Source organism: Saccostrea echinata, unplaced genomic scaffold (genome assembly GCF_033153115.1).
Source record: "Saccostrea echinata isolate AGI-Se365-2 ecotype Australia unplaced genomic scaffold, CSIRO_AGI_Sech_v1 ptg000014l, whole genome shotgun sequence".
NCBI lineage: Eukaryota > Metazoa > Mollusca > Bivalvia > Ostreida > Ostreidae > Saccostrea > Saccostrea echinata.
This window is the reverse complement of record NW_026889763.1, coordinates 751,248-771,345: the sequence shown is the minus strand read 5'-3', so window position 1 is coordinate 771,345 and position 20,098 is coordinate 751,248. Positions and strand designations below refer to the sequence as shown.

The 20,098-nt window shown below is 32.3% G+C and overlaps 2 protein-coding genes across 3 annotated transcripts; one reads left to right on the top strand and one right to left on the bottom strand.

Moving 5' to 3' along the window:
- Positions 1-413: 413 nt before the first annotated feature.
- LOC133186602 (arsenite methyltransferase-like) lies at positions 414-6,767 on the bottom strand. Its single transcript, XM_061321834.1, has 10 exons — positions 6,705-6,767; positions 5,163-5,355; positions 4,382-4,532; positions 3,935-4,071; positions 3,652-3,721; positions 3,306-3,387; positions 2,756-2,887; positions 2,032-2,174; positions 1,416-1,538; positions 414-1,201 (listed from the first exon to the last, which is right to left on the bottom strand). The coding sequence occupies exons 2-10, from the start codon at positions 5,321-5,323 to the stop codon at positions 1,103-1,105; spliced, it is 1,098 nt and encodes a 365-aa protein (XP_061177818.1). The 5' UTR covers positions 5,324-5,355; positions 6,705-6,767; the 3' UTR covers positions 414-1,102.
- A 151-nt stretch (positions 6,768-6,918) lies between these two features.
- On the top strand, positions 6,919-19,782 carry LOC133186600 (major facilitator superfamily domain-containing protein 10-like). 2 transcript variants are annotated; one of them, XM_061321833.1, is made up of 13 exons: positions 6,919-7,023; positions 10,364-10,555; positions 11,467-11,563; positions 12,125-12,228; positions 12,450-12,608; positions 12,989-13,180; positions 14,235-14,331; positions 14,736-14,847; positions 15,527-15,582; positions 16,395-16,447; positions 16,757-16,847; positions 17,098-17,235; positions 17,505-19,782. In XM_061321833.1, exons 2-13 carry the CDS (start codon positions 10,385-10,387, stop codon positions 17,609-17,611), a joined length of 1,377 nt encoding a protein of 458 aa, XP_061177817.1. In that variant the 5' UTR covers positions 6,919-7,023; positions 10,364-10,384; the 3' UTR covers positions 17,612-19,782. The 2 variants fall into 2 exon arrangements, with proteins under 2 accessions (XP_061177817.1, XP_061177815.1); XM_061321831.1 differs by having other exon boundaries at positions 6,920-7,029.
- The last annotated feature ends 316 nt before the right edge of the window (positions 19,783-20,098 follow it).

The window sequence follows — 20,098 nt, the reverse complement described above, 5'->3', positions numbered from 1 at the left end:
GTTTTCTTTGTTTACATAGCCGCTCAAATTAACGTTCAAATATATGTGTGTCATTTCCGGGAAGATAACTCTGCACTTTACAGTAAAACGTGTTTAATTTCTAAACGCGTTTAGATATAAAACATGTTAAGACATAAGTGTTTAGTTGTTAAACACAATACTATACACGTTTAGATCTAAACATGTAATAGAAGTGTTTATTTCCTAAACACAATTTTTACAGTGTACTGTGGGTGCTTGTACACATAAAAACATTAATTTGCAACTGTGATACTTCTAACCTTATAACTTTAAAACTGCTGCTATTTGAGGGATAATTTGGTGTTTTAAAAGCGGTCAAGTTGTATGTCCCTCAATACCTCACTGTTGGAAATATGATGAAGTCAAGAGCCTAATCAAAAAAAATGTGTGCCTCTCAATCTATTTAATTTTATTTCAACATGTTTTAAAACACAATTAGCTTAAACATGCCTTATAAATTTATAATTTGTTTTAAAACACATTTAACTTAAACATGTCCTATACATTTATAATTTATAATTGAAATAATTGCACTATTTTATCTCCCCACAATCAACAACATATTAATATAATATGTATATACATCTTTTACAGGTACATGTGTATGAATACATATTTGTCTACAAACATACATGTAATAATTGTAAATATCTCTGAAGAAGGTGTATTTTTTATGCAGTCTTCCACAACCAACAACCCCCACCCACCCAACTCCCTATAGGGATATTCCCATGGCTTTAATGTATTCTACATTTAGTGCATACCACTGACAAAGCATTGTCTTCTGAACACTGATCTCTCTTTTGGCTTTACATAGTAGGATAGTATCCTATAACAATATTCCATTTTACTGGGAGTGGGGATTTACAACATTTACAACATTTCTAAGATGGACATTATTGTTCCAAGATAATATTTCTACATTTATTTTTGACATTGTCTACATGGTACTGGCTCTAGGAATAGGCCACTCTACTTGTCAATTTAAAGTTTATCCAAATCATGTCTTGGCAACACTTGGTAGATCCACCACAAAACAAGGCCTCAGCAACACTTGTTGGATCCACCACAAGACGAGGCCTCAGCAACACTTGTTGGATCCACCACAACACGAGGCCTCGACCTTCTGACCTTTCTTTGCCAAGTTTTCCAGGTATTCAAATGGATCCTCAAAATCCAGCTGTCAATGAAAGAGCAATGCGTAATTTTTTATATACAAGAACATAAATTGCGAAAAAGTCACAAATCAAGTGATAATCGTTAAAATTTTCTTTCTAGAAATAGAACTTTTCAATGATGGTGACCTAAAATGGAAAAGGACTTTACATTATCAAAAAAAACTTCTTTACACATTTAAGACTTGACATGATAAGTGAGAACCTTTATATATGTACCTTGCTATTGCTATCCGTACCACAGGATTTCTTAGGGCCTGGTTGATACTCAAACTCGTCTGAGAAACGGGAGCATTTCAGGGCCGCAGCAACTGCCCCAGTTACCATGACAACATCATCTTTCTATTCAAAATAATGTTTGTAACAAACTTAACAGGTCAGAATATGCACATTTTATGAATTAAAACAATGATTTTTGTAAATATCTTTATTTATGCATGTTTACAGGTAAAAAAAAAAATATTCCTTGATGTTCAATAGTTTGAGTGAATTTTTTTTTTCTGAGCAATAATACTGTATACAGGAAAATTTTCGCCCCGTTTTATTTTCGCCCCTTTCAACCTACTCACTGGTGGGAGAATTTAAAACAGGGCAAATTCAGAGAACACAGTATATTTTCTTAACAGAATTGAGACTGGGTGAATTTAAAGTGGGGCAAAATTGTTTACATGCGTGAAAGGGCGAAAATAACACAGGGCCAAAATAACTCTGTATACAGTATACAGAGTTAGGAACCATATCTCATAACCCTGTATACAGTAATTGGTCTATTTTTTTTTTAAAAAAAACTTCATATCTAACCTTCCCACATTCTATAAATCAAAATACACTGTACCTTAAAAATGTGTTGATGATCAAACTTAAATTCAGCCTCGTAGCCTGGAATCTCCCCATTGTAGATGACTTCAGTTGGTTCTGCCTTTGATTCGGGAGGAAGTTTAAAAAGTCTGTACGTCACAGACACAAAGCGAGCATCACCTGGTGGAAAATTGATCAAGGTTATTAACACATTGTTTTGTTTTGAACATATTTTATTGTGTAAATGATACAAAGGGAATTGATAAAAGTTCTTGCAACTTAGAAAATCCTTTCCCTGTATTAACACATGCATCCTCACATGTTCTTTGAATGCAATATTTGTACATCTGTAATGTTGCAGCTTTTGCTATTGTTGAACTTTTGTGTTGAAAGTTTGTCTCGGGCCATATAAAGTTAGACTTATTGTTCAAGTTCATAGCTCTATGTAGTACCTATGACTTTTAAACATGAAAACACTCTTGTGCATAAGAAATACACACCAGGTCTTCCAATATGAGCACATAAAGAAGAAAATGCTATTATCTGCACTTCAATGTATCTGTACCTTACATTTATTTTGTAACCAAACTAGACAACATCTGTAATTATCATAAAATTATATGCTTGAACAAAGGGAACTGCCCTCTACTGAGGCAATATATGAACAAAATATATATATAACCTCTGCATTAAAGAACATACAAAACATGCACCATTATTGCCTCATAATTCAACGTAGCTAAAGAAAGCAAGCATGATACCTAAGATCTTCTTGAAGTCTTCTCGGTCAATGGGGACAGGTGCTGCTGTCACAAGAAATGGTCGACTGAAGCCGACTTCTGATGCAAGGGTGAACAATTCCTTCCAGTACAGGGCTCCAGAAATACACTCACCTGAAAATCAAGAAAAAACTCATTTAAAATGTTTTTGGATAAACCTGACCACAAAAACTACAGATGCAAATTTGCTCAACTACATGACTATATGTACATATATGTAGTTTTTAACACTGTAAATTGCTGATGATTTATAGTAACATGAACTTGATAACTGAAAAAGAAACCTATGTGAACTTTTTAAAAAAAAAAATTCCCTATCCCTCTGTTCACTGTATAATATTTTGCTTTTATACTGATGATTTTTCAAAAGAAATCTAATTTCTAATTAAAATAAACACAATTTCAGTATATCTTTGCAGAGCAAAATTCGACAGAAATTGTCTTATAACTTGACAATGAATAATAGTCATTTAACCAAGTAAGAGTTATCTCTCTTATCAGAGGATCAATGAACCTTAATCAAAGATCTTACCCCAGAGGACTTCATCTTTCCTGACTGAGTCCTCCAGCTCTCTATCTGCGTAAATATCACTGAAGTAAAACTCCCCTCCCTCCTACAGAAAATAATGAATAAAGGATCAAAAGAAACAAATGGCAGTTTATAGAAAATTTATACATGGAAATTTCATTTGCAATGGACATATATACGGTACTTTAATTTTTGAGATGATAAAATAAAAGTACATGTACTGCATTACTATTCAGCATGAGAAGCTACTAACACACAGTAATAATAAATAATTGAATATGAGGACTGAATAAACGTGTACAAAATAAATATTCAAGATGTAAAGAATTCTAATAGTGTGGAGTATTACCTTTAAGACACTGTAAGCCTCCTTAAGTACAGATTTTTTGTCTGGAGAAAGATTAATCACACAGTTTGATCTGAAAAAAAAGAGAAGACCAATACACTTCATAACAAGAGGCCCAGGGGCCACATCGCTCATCTGAGCACTTCATAAAAATACCCGGGTATCAAATTTTTTTTTTGTACAGGGGGTTCTTAATATAATGAACAAAATTTTACTGAATTATTTAAACAATTTCACATGACTGTTTATGAACTGTGAGAGGTTATATATTGAGATGATATTTTACATGATGATGTCGTAGTAATTTTCCTTCAGTCCAGCTTCTCTAAGCTTTTCAATGTAGCCTTGTACAAAGTCTGTATTGGCCTCTTTATAACCGAACTTTTCTCTGTGATAGTCTATGTATTTGCGTGCCACAGCTATCTACAAAGATAGAAACAAATTAACATACCTGCTTTCAATTCCATCTTTTTTTTTTCCTTTTTTTTTTTTTTTTGTTTTTACGTCTAACAATAGTGATATTACATATAAATCCTCCAAGCATGTGCAGTATTGCAAGTTATAATTTTATAGACTGTTGAACAATTTTCAAATGCACTTTTTATAAGTTATTAACGCAAATAGGTTTTTATATATAATTGATTCAAAGAAGGGGGAATATTCTGTGCATTCTATAAACTGTTAAGCATGTTTGACTTCAACTGAATAAATCCAAAAAAAGCACTTCTTTTACCTGTTCATCTGTCATGTCAATTCCAGTCACATGACCATTTGGACCAACCAGCTTACTGAGAGCAAAACAGTCCCGCCCACTTCCACTCCCTAAATCTAAAATCTTCATTCCCTCCAGTTTCTCTGGAATCACCAGTCCACATCCATAGTACCTAGTGAACAGATCATGTAAATCATTATCAATAAAGGTTTAAAATATAAATAAATTTTAATACTTTTCTTTAAATAGAAAAAATAAGTACATGTATGTTAAACAATGCATCAGACAGATTAAAAATTTACACTTTTGGTTTCCCTTTACTCATGGATGCTATGTTTCAAAAATTTATCATTAAATTAATTAACATCAGATTTTGAAAATGTTACAAGTAGCTGTGACGGACATAAGTGGGTGGGTGACTGGAGCGAATTAAAAAAGAATATGAATTCAGTAGTCACAACAGTTATGCCCCTTTGTAATTTAATTTCAATATTTAAGTGATACAATAACAATTAAAGTGTATTACAACAATTTGTAATGTCATGGATATGATGGTACACTAAAAAAGTAAGGTTTTCATTGACTGTACGTCTTCCAATTGATAGAACAAAGTAAAGTTATTCAAATTCATAATACTGAAGTATTGCAATTTCCAGATTTTCATACAAACAGAACAAATAAGAGCATATAAAGCTCAAGTATTTTTTTTACAACTGTTGCTTAAGTTTCAAATTAGATTAAATGAACATTTTAATTATTACTAGTAATCAACAGATTATGAAACCAATTAAAAATAAATTACTTAGACACCACTTCATCATGTACAGCAGCTACCGCTTCCCTGACTGGTTTGGTCACAGATTTCCCGACTGTAACACAGGCCTGTGTCTTCAGATCATTTACTGTCTTAAGTTGTTTACCATAGTAGTCCTTGACAGAATCATGAACTTGGCCACCTTCCATATTTGATTTATGTTTTCAATATAATTTTCTTCCTAAATACAAAACAATATTTCCATTAATCTTTATGGGCTACTATTCTGAAATTTCTTAGTTATACAAATCAGTCCTACAGTCCTAGGGGAGGGAGTGGGTCACTTTTATTTGAAGCTAAATAATGACATGCTTGACATGAAATGAGTAATTAAACAGTGACCCAGGGTTGTAAATTTCACCCTTAAAAATTAATTCCTTTCTTTTCTACAGGTTTTTTAATGGGTACAATTTCCCACACCTGTAAGTTTGCTAGTTCTTGGCTTCTTATCAGCTAGGTGCAACCCACTTATTAGCCTTTAATATATGAGATTTCTGTAACAGTCTGCGCATACAGGTAACTATAAAGTTGGGTCTCTTTGAATAATATTAAGAATTGGTCATCAATGTATGTCAGAACATGTCAACATTCAAAGAATGTAAAAAAAAAAATATATAATGAAACAGATTTGGAGTTTATCTATGGATTTTAATGTATATGAATTATTACATACAATGTATTATATGTACAGTAAAACTTAGTAATAGTAAGAAAATTTAGTAGGAAAAAAACAGAGACTTTCGAGTATTTCATTCTGAGGTCTCTGGTTTTATCCTTCATTTATAACCCCAACCAGAAGCTTTTGTATCCCATTCAAAGTCTTATGTATCAAGGTAATATTTGAGGAATAAATGAGTGGTTTACAATAAATAGGCTTGACCAGAGACGTCTGAAATGATTAATTTCACAACAAAAAAGTCTTTCGAAGCGAACGATGTCATTTTTAAGTAGGTTAATAATTGATATATTAACAAAATACAAGCTTGAAGTGGGGGTGCCTGAAATTGAGTTAGGTACCTTGTGGTAAAAATAAGTAGGGGGTGCCCTGTATATGAAACAAGTGCCTGTGATTTGAGATATTGATGGTTAAATCATTCAAAAAAAGGGTTTGGGACTTTCAAGCTTCAAAATATCCATGGTATTTGAGTTATCGATGTTCAAGATACCGAAGTTAAACTATATATAACTGTATATAACTAAATCAGAATTATGTATATATCATGTATCAATGTACATATTCATATATAGAATAAAATCCCAGCACATGTGGTTTGTGTCATTATATTTAATTTTTTTAACACATGTGCCAGACGAACACAGTGTAAATCAATCCTTTTCGAACATGTAATAGTATGTCCTATTTTTCGCACCTGTACAAATCTTCACTCATGCTCGTGCAAACTTTTTAAATTTAAAGGGACGATGACATGTTTGCAGTTTAACCAGTTGTTAACTACAGGTGTCAATAATAAATAGCATAAAAAGCTTGATTATATCTTCCAGTTAAAGAGTTTGCAAATTTCAACTCACCTTGAAAAGTTACACTGCGATCCACATCACAGCAACCAACCGCCGAGAAGGTAACCGTAAACGATAAAGTGAAAAATGAAAGTAGCGTGTCCGTCTGAGTGCGTAAAGCGCTTAAGACAGTTGACAAATCTTCCTCCCATAAAAACGTTTGGTTGATTGTTCGTCTGACACGCGGAAGTTAAAAGCTGTCAAACCATAACCGTCAAACATATGTTCCACATTTTGATCGAAGATATATATGTATTTCAAATGAGCGCTGTCTTCACAAGTTTAGAATAATGTTTTAGAAACTGGTTAAGGATTACTCAATATTCTAAAAGTAAGCGTAAGTATCTCTGAAATCGATAAACATGATAAGCATGGAATACTGAAAAGTTTGTGAACTTTGAACAGTACAAAATTATATGGTTGTTGTGTAAGGGACAAGATAAAGATTTTCCATTTTATCTTCGTCTTAAACCTGCTCCGACAGTGGATTGTTATTTACTGCTTGTAAGTCTAAGTGTAAGTATATCCCGGTTCTGTTTAGGCTTGCTCATTTGGAGTGGTGTGCATAATTTTTATAAAGTAAAATTTTTCTTTCAGCCATCTAAATTACACTGATGAAACTTTAATCACAAAATTCATTTTAGTTAACCCAAATGCAATTTTTTATTAGACTGTCTTCATTCAGTCCAAGCTTAATTGTTGTGAATATTGCAAAATGCGTTATATGCTCAAGGCATTTTACTATATAGTACTTAGTTCACTAAGCAGTAGCCAATCGCCCATGAAACTCTTTTTTCAATCAACCTTTCTCTAAACAAATTTATTTTCATAAACATAATTTAAAGGTTATTAATATAATGAGTTGCTGCCTGATAATTTTCCTCCCCCTTGATCAGTGCAGTTTACTGAAGAGAGTGAGAATGCAAGGCAAAACATGAGAGTGACAACATCAGGAAATGAGAATGCGAGGGTGAAAATATGAGGGAACAAAAATCATTGTGAGGGAGCAAGTATGATGATGCAATGGCATACGGAAAAATGGGACAAAAATATGAAGGGCTGCTCAAAGTTTAGAGGATGGTAGAATGAAATAGTGCTAGCATCACCCTCATATCTTCATTCTACATTTGCACAATCACCCTAACATTCTGACTCCTTTGCTATTATCCTCCCTCTGTCCTTCTATTGTTCTTGTAGTATCACTTACTTCCTGTTCTCACTGGTTCTTTTGCTTTAAGAAGGAGTCAAAAGGGACCTTTTTAAGTTCAGTATATCATTTTTCAATAGTTTATTTATTATTATTTCTTTAATTAAAAGTCTTTATGCAAATGATAGATTTGTATTCTGTGACTTATTCCTGTTGTCTCTATGGGGAGGATAGGGATGCAAATGATTAGAGGTGACACATTATTGACCATATTTTGTAATAAAAAAAGATCTAATAAAATCTACTATTAAGTGGCAAATATCTTTTCAGTATGGTACAGAAAATTTTAAAAAAATGTGTTCATATGTGTTGAAGTTCCTACATTAATCTATACCTAATACCTTAGAACAAAGACTTTCAGGTTAAATTGGTAAATTTCTCTCCCTCTCTCTTTCTCTGAATATATTTTAGATACATGTATTTTTAACTAAATTTGAGGGGAAGCAAGTGATGTGACAAAGTAATACCCAAAATTCTTGCAACATTGATTTTATTTAATTTAAAAAATTACAATTAAAAAAAAAAATAACAAAATTAATTTTTCTTCCCTTTAGACAACATTAAGATAGGTTTAAAGATTTATACACACATGTATATACTAATCATAAATTTTACTCATTATTGTAATTCATGCAAAAGTTTCCAATTTTACATCAAGATAAAAATCATGACCAGAGACTTTCACTAAATATCCTATGCAGTTTGTTCTTTAAACATTTTTAATCTGTTTATATATTGTTGTTGATTAAAGCATGCCTCATCTTAACTTCAATGTATTTTTTTTTCATTGATCATTTAAAAAAAAAAAAAAAAATTTTCAAGTTTGACTATAAACTATTGCTAAATAAAGCACATTCAAGATCAATACATATATAAACAAAATTATGTCAGTGTTTACATATCAAAAAATCTATTTCATACTGATCAATGATGCTCAGATATGAAAATATTGATATTCAGGTTTTTGTCAATATTTATGATATTTAAAACATTTCAATGTGATGAATTCATGCATTACAAATCAGCCTTAGGGTATTCATTAAATACATGTCTATGCAACCATTAACTGATTTGCTTTTAAAGTTTCAATCTCAGATTAACATCTGTTTGCTTGTTTAAGGAAATGTAAAACAAATTAATTTGTAAGAAATTCTTCTGGTAAGTGATGGATACCTAAGTCCACTTAAAGGTTTACATCATCAGGAAAGGCAAGTCATAGTGTACGTAATGTTGTGATAAGGTGGCGGTTTAAGGGAGGTTACATGTATGTATGTAGAGAGAGAAAGAGAGAGAGAGATTGCATTTAATTCATGGTATTTCTAATTTATCAACCGTCTAGAGGTTTACATATTTTTACTTATTGATTTACATTTTTTTTTTGGTACATAATAATATTTGATTGATTTTTTTTTCTTTTTTAATTAGAGAATTGAGGTTTCTTAAAATTTTAATGAGTTTTTTCCTCTTCCTGCTTATGAGAACTATACACAATAACTGTTGAATTTTAAGCTCACCTCGATGAAGTTGAAATGAGCTTATGCTATACCCCTGGCATTGGTGATGGTGTCGGCGTTAGCATCGGCGTCCTGGTTAAAGTTTTAGGAGCAAGTCCATTTCCAAGTAACTATAAGAGCAACCTGGATCAAACTTGCATGTATGATGCATCTAGGGATGGACACTACTACACTTGCTTTGGATGCTGGATCTGACCTAGATTTTCCAGATGAGTGACCAGGTTAAAGCTTTTGGAGCAGGTCCATTCCTAAGTAACAATACGCCCTACCTGGGTCAAACTTGCATGTATGATGCATCTAGGGATGGACACTACCACACTTGCTTTTGATGCTGGATCTGAGCTAAAGTTTCCAGATGAGTGACCAGGTTAAAGTTTTTGTAGCAGGTGCATTCCCAAGTAACTATAAGCCTGACCTGGACCAAACTTGCATGGATGATGCATCTAGGGATGTACACAAACCAACCTGCTTCGAATGCTGGATCTGACTTAGATTTTCCACATGAGTGAATTTTAGCCATATTTTAACAAAATTAGCATGGATGATGTATCTAGGGATGGACACTTCCAGACTTGCTTTGGATTCTGAATCTGAGCTACATTTTCCAGATGAGTGACCAGGGTATTTCTTTGGAGTAGCTATATAATATTATTGCCTGTTATGATTAAACTTGCAAAGACGGTGTGTCTAAGGATGAAAACTTCCAGACTTGCTTTGGATGTTGGAACTGACCAAAATTTTCTTGATTAGTAAATGGGTTAAGAGTTTTTTGAGCAGGTCTATTCCCCATTTCCAAGTAACTATAAATCCTACATAAACCAAACTTGCATGGATATTGATCTTGGGATATACACTAACTAGAAAAAAAAATATGATGTGAAATTTGCCTTACTTATAGATAACATTTGTCGAGGTGAGCTTTGTAATCTTTGATTACCTATGTTTTATAGAGAAAGCAGTAGGCAGTCGCCATGGCAACAGAAAAGACACAAAATGGTAAAAGTGGTGCCTCTGACACGGACAAGGGAGCAAATCGTACTTTGTACGTGGTCTTCCTGTCCCTGGTGATTGACCTGTTGGGCTTCACACTGATTCTCCCCCTCCTACCATCCATACTGGACTACTACGGCACCAATGAAAAGGTAATACAGTTGTTGTCATGGAGATATTTATATTTTTGTCAAAAGATCTGTTATGTAGGTTTTCTGAGTGATTATTCTGGGAGAAATTTAATGCTTTAATCCAAGATTGTTGCATTGATTACAAAAACAAACAAACACCTCCCCCCTCCAACCCCTCCCCCATTTTGTAAAATATCAGAGGAGGGTATTTACTATGTGATCCTATGAGAAATCTTTTGATTTGCCAATATCACAATTTTTTGGTGTCTTTATCTTCTTAGTCATTTTGAAAACAGTTTAAAATTACAAGATAATGATAATTATGATTGATCTGTTGTAATTTATTACGAAGAGATACAAAACAGATATTCGAGCAACATGTCATCAGACCTTAAGGACATACGCAACGTAGTTTGAACTTTATTGTCTTTTTCCCTGGAGTTGAAGAGTTCCAATACTTAAAGGAATTGTGTGCTACATTTGTATGTCTATATATGCTGTTGTACACTTCTTCTAAAACAAGTTTGGATAAACAAAACATCTAGAATATGTGTATAGTAATTTTAGTGTATTTTTCTTTCAATTATACAAGAATTTTCATCAATTGATATCTTTTCAAAACCCCTGGTAATACATGCTGATTTTTTGTTGACGAACATCTGATGGCACTATAATCTTAAATTAAGAATATCTTGAAAAATTATCAGTAGGTAAGGTACGTTGCGTATGTCCTTAAAAATAATCAATTTAAAATATGACTTTTAGAGTAAAAATATATTGTATATCCAAAGTAAGAATGAAATTTTCAGTTTACTGGCCTTATCAATAGAAAAAAAAATAGTCCTGCTTTCTTATCACTGAAGTATCGTATGCGCTGTAACTGTTCCATTTTAAAAGTAGAGTTTGATTTTCTGATCATATTTTTCTTCTAGGACACTTTATACAAGATGATCAAGGATTCAGTGACAGGGTTTCGGGAGCTGGTAGGGGCCCCAGACACACCCAGGTGGAACTCTGTGCTGTTTGGAGGTCAGTTGAACGTTTGTTTTAATGGTGCTACAACTTAGTCATTTTAAAGACTGTGGGAATCTTATGATCCAATGTGGAAGATGCCTAATATAAAACACTATAGTACTTGTATATACATTTACATATTCCATATAAGTACATGTGCATGCACTAATTTTATGCTACTCGTTGTATCTTTTGATTTTAGAAAGAGATAAAATTAATGAAAACAGAAAGAATTTTCTTGGCTAGTTTTCTTTTTTTGTTGTATTCATCATCAGAAGTTTTAGTAAAATCAAAAATAACCGGTTAATGGTGTTATGCACAAAGTATTTCAGTATATACATTAATGTTTTAGCTGAAAGTAAATCTTTTCTGATCTCTATATCTTTATGACAAGGTGCACTTAAAAAACTCACTAAGACAGCTCACCATTAATATCAGTGAACAATATCTGAAAATTTGATAAAAGCAAGATATATGAAAAATGAGAGTAAATATTATAGCAATCATGAACTATAATAATTCTCTGAATCATGGCAGAAAAAATTAATTTATTATTTTTGTCTATTGCATTTACAGGTGTTATTGGGTCCCTTTTCTCCATGTTGCAGTTTTTAGCTTCACCCATCATGGGTGCAGCCTCAGACGTCTATGGCAGAAAACCTATTCTTGTTGTCTCCATGGTAACATTTTATTTTAGTATTTATATTATGTTAGCTATTATTTCACACAGACCTTTTGTTAAAAAGTCAGAAATATACATGTATCTGCAAGCATTTGTCTCACATAGTGTGTATCACAAGCAATCTTCATATCTAATATATTTATACCCCCTCCTTCCCCAAAATATATTGCTCCTGAAAAGACAAATGTCCCCTGAAATATTTGTTCTTTTATTTTACAGATAGGTGTGGCAGCATCTTACGCCCTGTGGGCAGTCTCCCACAACTTCACTCTCTTTGTCATTGCTCGCATCATTGGGGGGCTCAGTAAGGGAAATGTCAGTATATCTACAGCAGTCATAGCTGACATATTCCCTCCAGAAAAAAGAGGGAAAGGCATGGTAAGAAAAGCACGCTGAGAAATATTAAATGCATTCATACATGTATGTGTCACATATATTGATTCTCACAAAATAAATATATAGTCAGACCTTAATTGTTGTCTTGAACTGGATGGGGTGGAGAAAAAAACTTCAAAAAATCTGAGTATTTGAATTATTTGGGTTAAATTGCATAAAGAAAAAGTGGTTGGGACTTGGTACCAACTCAGCATAGAAATATCCATTGTATTCGAGATATCAATGTTTGAGATGCTGAAGTTTAACTGTAGTTTCTAAGGGCATATTTTTTTTTAGGAATTAGAATATTCATTTGAGTATATTAAGGAAAATCAGCAGATAGAACTGAAAATAACCAAGATAATTATATAACTATGTTTCAGGCCTTTGTGGGCGTGGCCTTCTCAGTTGGATTTGTTTTTGGACCAATCATTGGAGCCGTTTTTTCCAGATTTGCCCGCGAACAACAGGAAGTCTTCTACACAGCTCCTGCCCTTTTTGCACTTGCTTTAGCAGTAATAGATGTCATTTTTGTTTTAATGTTTTTCAAAGAAACACTGCCTCAACATAGAAGGGTAAGCTGTCCTCAGTTAATAAAAAAGCTGAACTTAATTACAAATCTTCAGGAGAATTCCTAATTCCTAATACAGTAAAACACACATATAATGAAGTGCCATGGACAGATGATTTTGCTTTGTTATAAGCATAATTCATTAAATCTGTTAATTAAGTTTAAAAAAAATATCTGAGAGTTATGGAGAGTGAAAATCACTTCGCTGTAAGCATCAATTCATTATAAGCGTTTTCATTATAAGCGTGTTTGACTGTATCATATATTACATTAATTTCAAAGGATATTTTTTCCAGTACAATTGTACTCTAAAAACATGTACGGAAAAACTCGGTTATAAGGAAGTCACTGGGACCCCAGGTTTTGCTTACTTATAAATGTAACAGAGATTCTTAACATCTACCAGTATATAAGAAACATATATCACTATTTTACATATAGTGAAAAGTTCTCTTGGGGATTTGTAAAAAATTCATCATAACTGAGATTTCCTTATAAGTGAATTCTGTATAACAGAGTTTTACTGTATTGTTGTTTTATGAAGGGATCTAGGGAAGCACTTTCAGAACATTCATCTGCAATGTTCAAAATTTCATGTAAATTATTGAAATACTGTACATATTTAACATTCAGGGAAAGTATCAGACATAGTTGCCAACTCACCTGATTTCGTCGGGTTACACCCGATTTTTCGACCCTTGACCCGATTATTTTTTATGACACAGTGGGTCATGCTTTTCACCCGATTTTTGCAGAACAACTGAAAATCTCCCGATTTCTGGATTTGGATCATAAATTAGGTTGCACTTTTCTACCAAATTTTCAGTTAGAATCTCTGATACTATCAGAGATTCTAACTGAAAATTTGGTAGAAAATGCAAGCCTTAAAAAGTTTCTAAGTTGATCTGTTTTCATTTACCATCTTCTCAAACCAAGGGTTTCCAATCTGAACTTATATATACTCTACAGAGTTGAGTTTGGATTGGAACCCCTTTGCTTGCATTTATCTTTGTATGCAGACTTGTGATTTACTGTGTATGATACATTTTTATTTACAGGCCAAGTCCATTTCCTCTGGATGGCAGAACACATCACATCTCATTAACCCAGTGTCTCTATTTAGATTCTCCCCAGTGACAAATACTAATGCTCAAGGTTAGAGAATCAACATGATGATTTGATAATATTATACAATTATTGAGGACAAGAATGGTGATTTAGCCACCTTAGGAGTACAATACTGTAGATCACTAGTTTTTCGTGACACCTTATTTTCACAAGATAGTCATTAATTCTTTATTAGCAAGATAAAATTTTCACGAATTGTGGTTCTTGCTCTAAATAATCGTAAGGAATACTAATATGCAAGAGAATGATGTCTCGCATAATTACTCGAAAATAAAGTTCTTGCGAATAAAAAGTGATTTACAGTATTCGCCAATCAGAAAGCTAGGAATTATTCAATCATGTAAGAAACAAAAATATTTCTACAAACAGTCTGCATAAAAATGAGATGTGTCTGCCATGTTTTCTGTATGTTAATTCTTTTTTTTTTACAGATGTGTCTGCCATGCAGAAGATAGGTGCTGTATATTTTCTGTACCTCCTGATGTACTCAGGGCTTGAGTTTACGCTCACTTTCCTCACTCACAACAGACTCAACTATGACAGGTAAGTGTCAGCATCATCAAGTCTTCCTCACATTTTTGTCTCCTCCTCCTCATTACATCATCATCACCATTATCATCATCATCATCACCATTATCAACCTCATCATCATCATCATCTCTATCTTCACCATTTCACTTTGATCTTTGTTTCTTATTTGTCATCTTTAAATCATTTACCTCCTCTTCCTTCATCATCAGTATAACTACAGGCCATTCAAAATTTGCCGGTACACTGTACCAGGTACTTTTTACCCCCTCTGAAATCCTGATTGTATCTGCCAAAATATTTGATGGAGAAAAATTTGATAACATACAAGTACAGTTGAACTTTGGTATCTCGAAACATGGATATCTCGAATACCATGGATATGTCGAAGTGATTTGGAAGTCCTAACCACATATTTCTTAAGTATTTAACCCTCAATATCTTGAACCCTTGGATATCTTGAAGTATTTTCTCGGTCCTATCAAGTTCGAGATAACGAGGTTTGACTGTATTTAATGAAAATCACTTCCACAAGGTACCTCCCCTTGTTGTAAAAGTTCCACCTGTTTCTGATCTTTTTGTAAGCCCTGGAACTATCATTCCAAAAATTAGTCTATTCTGAATCTTTTGTGTGACCAGTACAATGCTTTTAAGTAGCTGTTCAAAGTCCAAGCTTTCTTTTTATCTTCATTAGTATGCAGCAAGGAAAGATGTTTTTCTTCCTGGGGACCATTATGGCTTTAGTACAGGGTAAGTCATTAAGAATCACTTTGCTGAAAAAAAATCAAAATGTATAAATGAGCCATTTTGGAAATGTAAATCATTTTATCCTAAAAATCTTTGAGGTCAAGCAACTGAAATTCTTTAATAATTTTAAATATTTCATTATTTACTTACCATATAAACCTTGAAGCAAGTAGTTAATTTAAACTTATGCAAACAACAGAATTTATCAAAATCAGTAGAAGCTTGCAATTATACAGTAAAAATCTTAAAGTACAAACACAAAGTGAATTAAACAGATAGAGCAAAGGTTTTGTTTTGTTTTGTTTTTTGACCCCAAGCAAAATTCTTAACAATTTTTTGTAAAATTTTATGGTTATAAAGAACTCTGATATAACAATTTATGGATATGACAATGTGATTTTGTGTCCCATAGAGGTTAAAAATTGCAAAATCTATATCTTTTATAGCAAATTTCTAAGATCTCAAAATTTAAAATATTGAACTGACATTCTTTTTCATGAATATTTATATTTGCATTCAGTTCATCTGGAAACTCCTATTCCAAGGAGAACATATTTGTTGCTTGAAGAAAACATGTATATTGCAAATTCACTACATGTTTATTTATTTTTAATGAAATTGTTATATGGACATAATGAATTACAGATATAGCAAAGTAAATTATCAGAGGCCTGTTCAACAGTGCTCGCGAACATTTCTGTTGGAGGGATAAGGCTTGCGAACGTTCGCTCTGTTGAACAGGCCTCAGGTCTCCTGGAGTTTGCTAGAACTGAGTTTTACTGTAAATGTATATGGTTTTTTCATTGAAATTACAGGTGGTTATGTTAGAAGGATACCTGCAGGAAAAGAAGTTAAGATAGCCACACTGGTAAGAATTTCGCCCATATTTATAAAATAGTCATCTGTATTTTAAAAGCAGCCTTTTCATTTTCATTTCGGGAATAATTTTACATTGAAATCTTAAAAAAATCAGTTGGGAAAATATGGTAAATTTTGGAGGGAAAAAAGACCACATTTCCTAGGGGAAACTGCTTCTGTTCTGTTGCGATTTTGAGTCATGAAAAACTGGTAGCTATAGGTTAGATACTGTACTAAAATATGTCGGAAATATTTCTTAATTTAACTCTGAGATTTAATTTAAGATGTACTGAAGAAATTCTGTTATTTGGCATTTCAGGGAATGACTATGCTTATCCCGGCCTTTGTGTGTATGGCCTTTGCCTACAGTGCTAGCATGATGTACATAGGGCTGACATTATTTGCCTTTGGTTTGTATCTTCTTAATTCTCAATTTTTTCTCTACTTAATATTTTTAATTATCAGTGATTCATCCATATATTTCAACACGTAACAAAGGCAAGTATCATGGTATATAATTAAGGTTTAATTAGCAGATTTTTGCAGAATAATCTAATTTTCATGGATTGGACCAGAAATTTTATACATTATTCAAAAATTGGATCAAAAAATGAGGAAGAGATTTGTACATCAATAAAATAGATTTTTTTTTTCCTATAGCTTCAGCCACAGTTGTTCCTTGTCTGACCACATTGATCTCAGGATTTGGAGGCACGGATCAGAAAGGGGTGGTGATGGGGGTGTTTAGATCTCTAGGGGCTCTAGCCAGAGCTTTTGGTCCTGTCTTATCCAGTATAGGTATGTTAATGTTAATTTTACCCAAAGTAAATTGTTTTTACATGTAATTAAAGACCTTGGTGTTAATTTTTATAAGCTTCTGCTTTAATCACATTATTGAGGCCATTAAGCAAAAACCAGCATGAATAAGTATGTTTTATTAAGTTACCTAGATGAAAATTTCCTGTGTAGACACAATATGGTTTAAGTCTGCCAATGTTAAAATTTTATGGTACATTCTTTGATTATTTAGATGTGATGTAAGTTGATTTCTTCTGTTTTTGTTGCAGTGTACTGGAGCTGTGGAGACAAGGTCTGCTACATATCAGGGGCTGTTCTACTTATCATTCCTTATATCATGCTCAGAAAGATAAAAGGGTCCTCCCACACAGCATAACAAGCTCTCTGATTGGTCACTACCTCCATGTCTTATAGGTTACAGCGTCTGTGATTGGTCAGTATAAGCAAAGAGAGATCTCAAGCTTTACTACTGCTCCATATCTTATTATTATTGTAGCTTTGCTGCCTTCTAACTTTGAATACACAGTTATAATAAAACTTTCATGAGACAGTACATATAATAATTTTGTCAGTTGTTGACCTCTGCTAAAATACTTTTGTGGGGTTGACCATTGTGTTTTCAGCCATGATTTAATCTGCATGTGCACTGTAGAACATGATTATTTAATCAAAGGTTTGAATAAAATTTTATAGGAAGGTAGCTTTTAGGCTTGGAAAAACTTACTAGATTTTAGATGTACAGACCAATATATGTACAGACTGATATCTTGGATTTTAAAACAAAATTAACATTACTTCTGCATATATGCATGCTTTGAATATCTTTAAGTCTCCAAAAAGTTTATTACTCTGTAAACATGGTAATGTGTTCATTTAAACAAACTGCTCAGTTTAATTCATCTTTCACTCAGATAATCATAACAAAGTGATTTTATGGGCATATCATAAATCATACAAATGTACATTTGGTACTTTAATCAAACTTTAATTTGCAATATCTTTCATTCCTGAATTGTGGATGAAAAGTGTTGTTCAGTTTTTTAAAATATCAATAATCCCATTTTGACTAGTTGAAGAAGATATTAAATATTTGTTATACCATGATTAAATCAGTTGTGAATCTTACATTTAATTAAACATGTATTTTTTTTCGGACAAAGACAAAAGTTGATTGATTTTCAACTATGATATCTTTTTTATTAAAAAGGTGCAGCTTTGAAGCAGTTGATTATATTTATGTCATTGAGTATTTGTAGAGCATATCATTACTGCTGGAGCTGTAGTGAGATTATCATATCTAGACCATGACAAAAAGATCCTTTTTTACATGTGCCATTACATTTTCATGCAGAATGCAATGTATATTAATTACTTATAAATCTAATTTATACAGTACTTGTAACAAAGTATCAGTGAGGTGTTTGGAGGTTGGTTTTTTTGTTTACTTATTATATATTCTGGTTTTATTAGTTGACAGTAGGTATAAGTGAGCAGTGTTTGCAGGTTCAAATACATTTTTGCTAGAGTTATTTTTTTTATGCAATATTTTGAAATAATATACCATTCGGTAGACTTGCATGTAAAGAATTTTCCCTATGTCTTCCAATGTATCCTTTTTTTATGGAGTACAGTTGTCTGCTCTTGATAATTTAAATAGCGTCATTGTTTAAAATTAAGTATTCCCATTCTGACTCAATTATTTTGATGCAGTTTGTTAAAATCACTTCATATAATTTATTTTTCACAATTTTTTTTCCTTTTTTTTTTGAAAAAAAAGTTTAGAAAAATGGCAAAAAATCTTGAGTCAAGGCATTTTTTTAAGACATTGACTATGGGGAAAGCAACAGAATTTTTGTAAGGGTAGGTAATTATTACAAATATTTCATAAATAAAAATCTTTTTTCAATACAGTGTGATATTAAGGATACAATAATTCCCTTGCATGTAAATGTTCATATAAATGTTGCATTGACTATCGGTACTAGTGAAAGATACAGTGAAATCACTTATTTTCATGAAGATTTAATTTTCATTATTTAAATGGTGTGAAGAGACCCATGAATTCATGTCCTCCACTAAATGTACAATTTTAAAGATCTTAATTACTCAGCATTTCTTCAACCATGAAATCAAGTCCAATCAAAACAATCATTTTTCCTCAAACCACGAAAATTTGCCCCCCCCCCCCCCCCCCCCCCCCCCGAAAATATTGTGATTTTACAGTATGGTGTAGTTTTTAGGTAAGGAGTTGTTATAATTTTATAAATGCATTATAATTGTTTGATTCGCATTGTTGATATTTCTTGTTTCTATTAAAGGTGCTAAGAAAATATGAAATAATTAAGATGTTAAGTACAAATGTGTGCTAGTTAATGATATGTTACAAAAAAATGAGAAAACATTTTCATAGTTTTTTTTTTCATTTTGTGTATAATTGTTGAGGATACACGTTAAAATTTAATTTAAATTCATTAATTGTTGACAAGTGGTTAGCTTTGTATTAAATGCTCCATAGTATCAGAACCAGTTTTTTTATTATAATGATATTAGAATATTTTTTTCAAATCTTTGTATTTTTGACACTTTTAAGAACTTTGTAATGTTTTGAGGTGTATTTGTGAATCTTATATTGGGGTTTGGGATGATACATTTCTTTTCAATCTTGATTTGTTTTAATTTTATTAATTAATAAATTGATATAATTATGTGTAGAGCAGATTTAGTTTTTTTCTCTCATCACTAAGTACTGGCAAATTCCATAAATGAGGAATGTGACTGAAATAATATTTCTAGGATTTTTTATTATACATGTACATGTAACATGTATTTTAAAAATCCTGGATATAGATCTATATTATTTCAG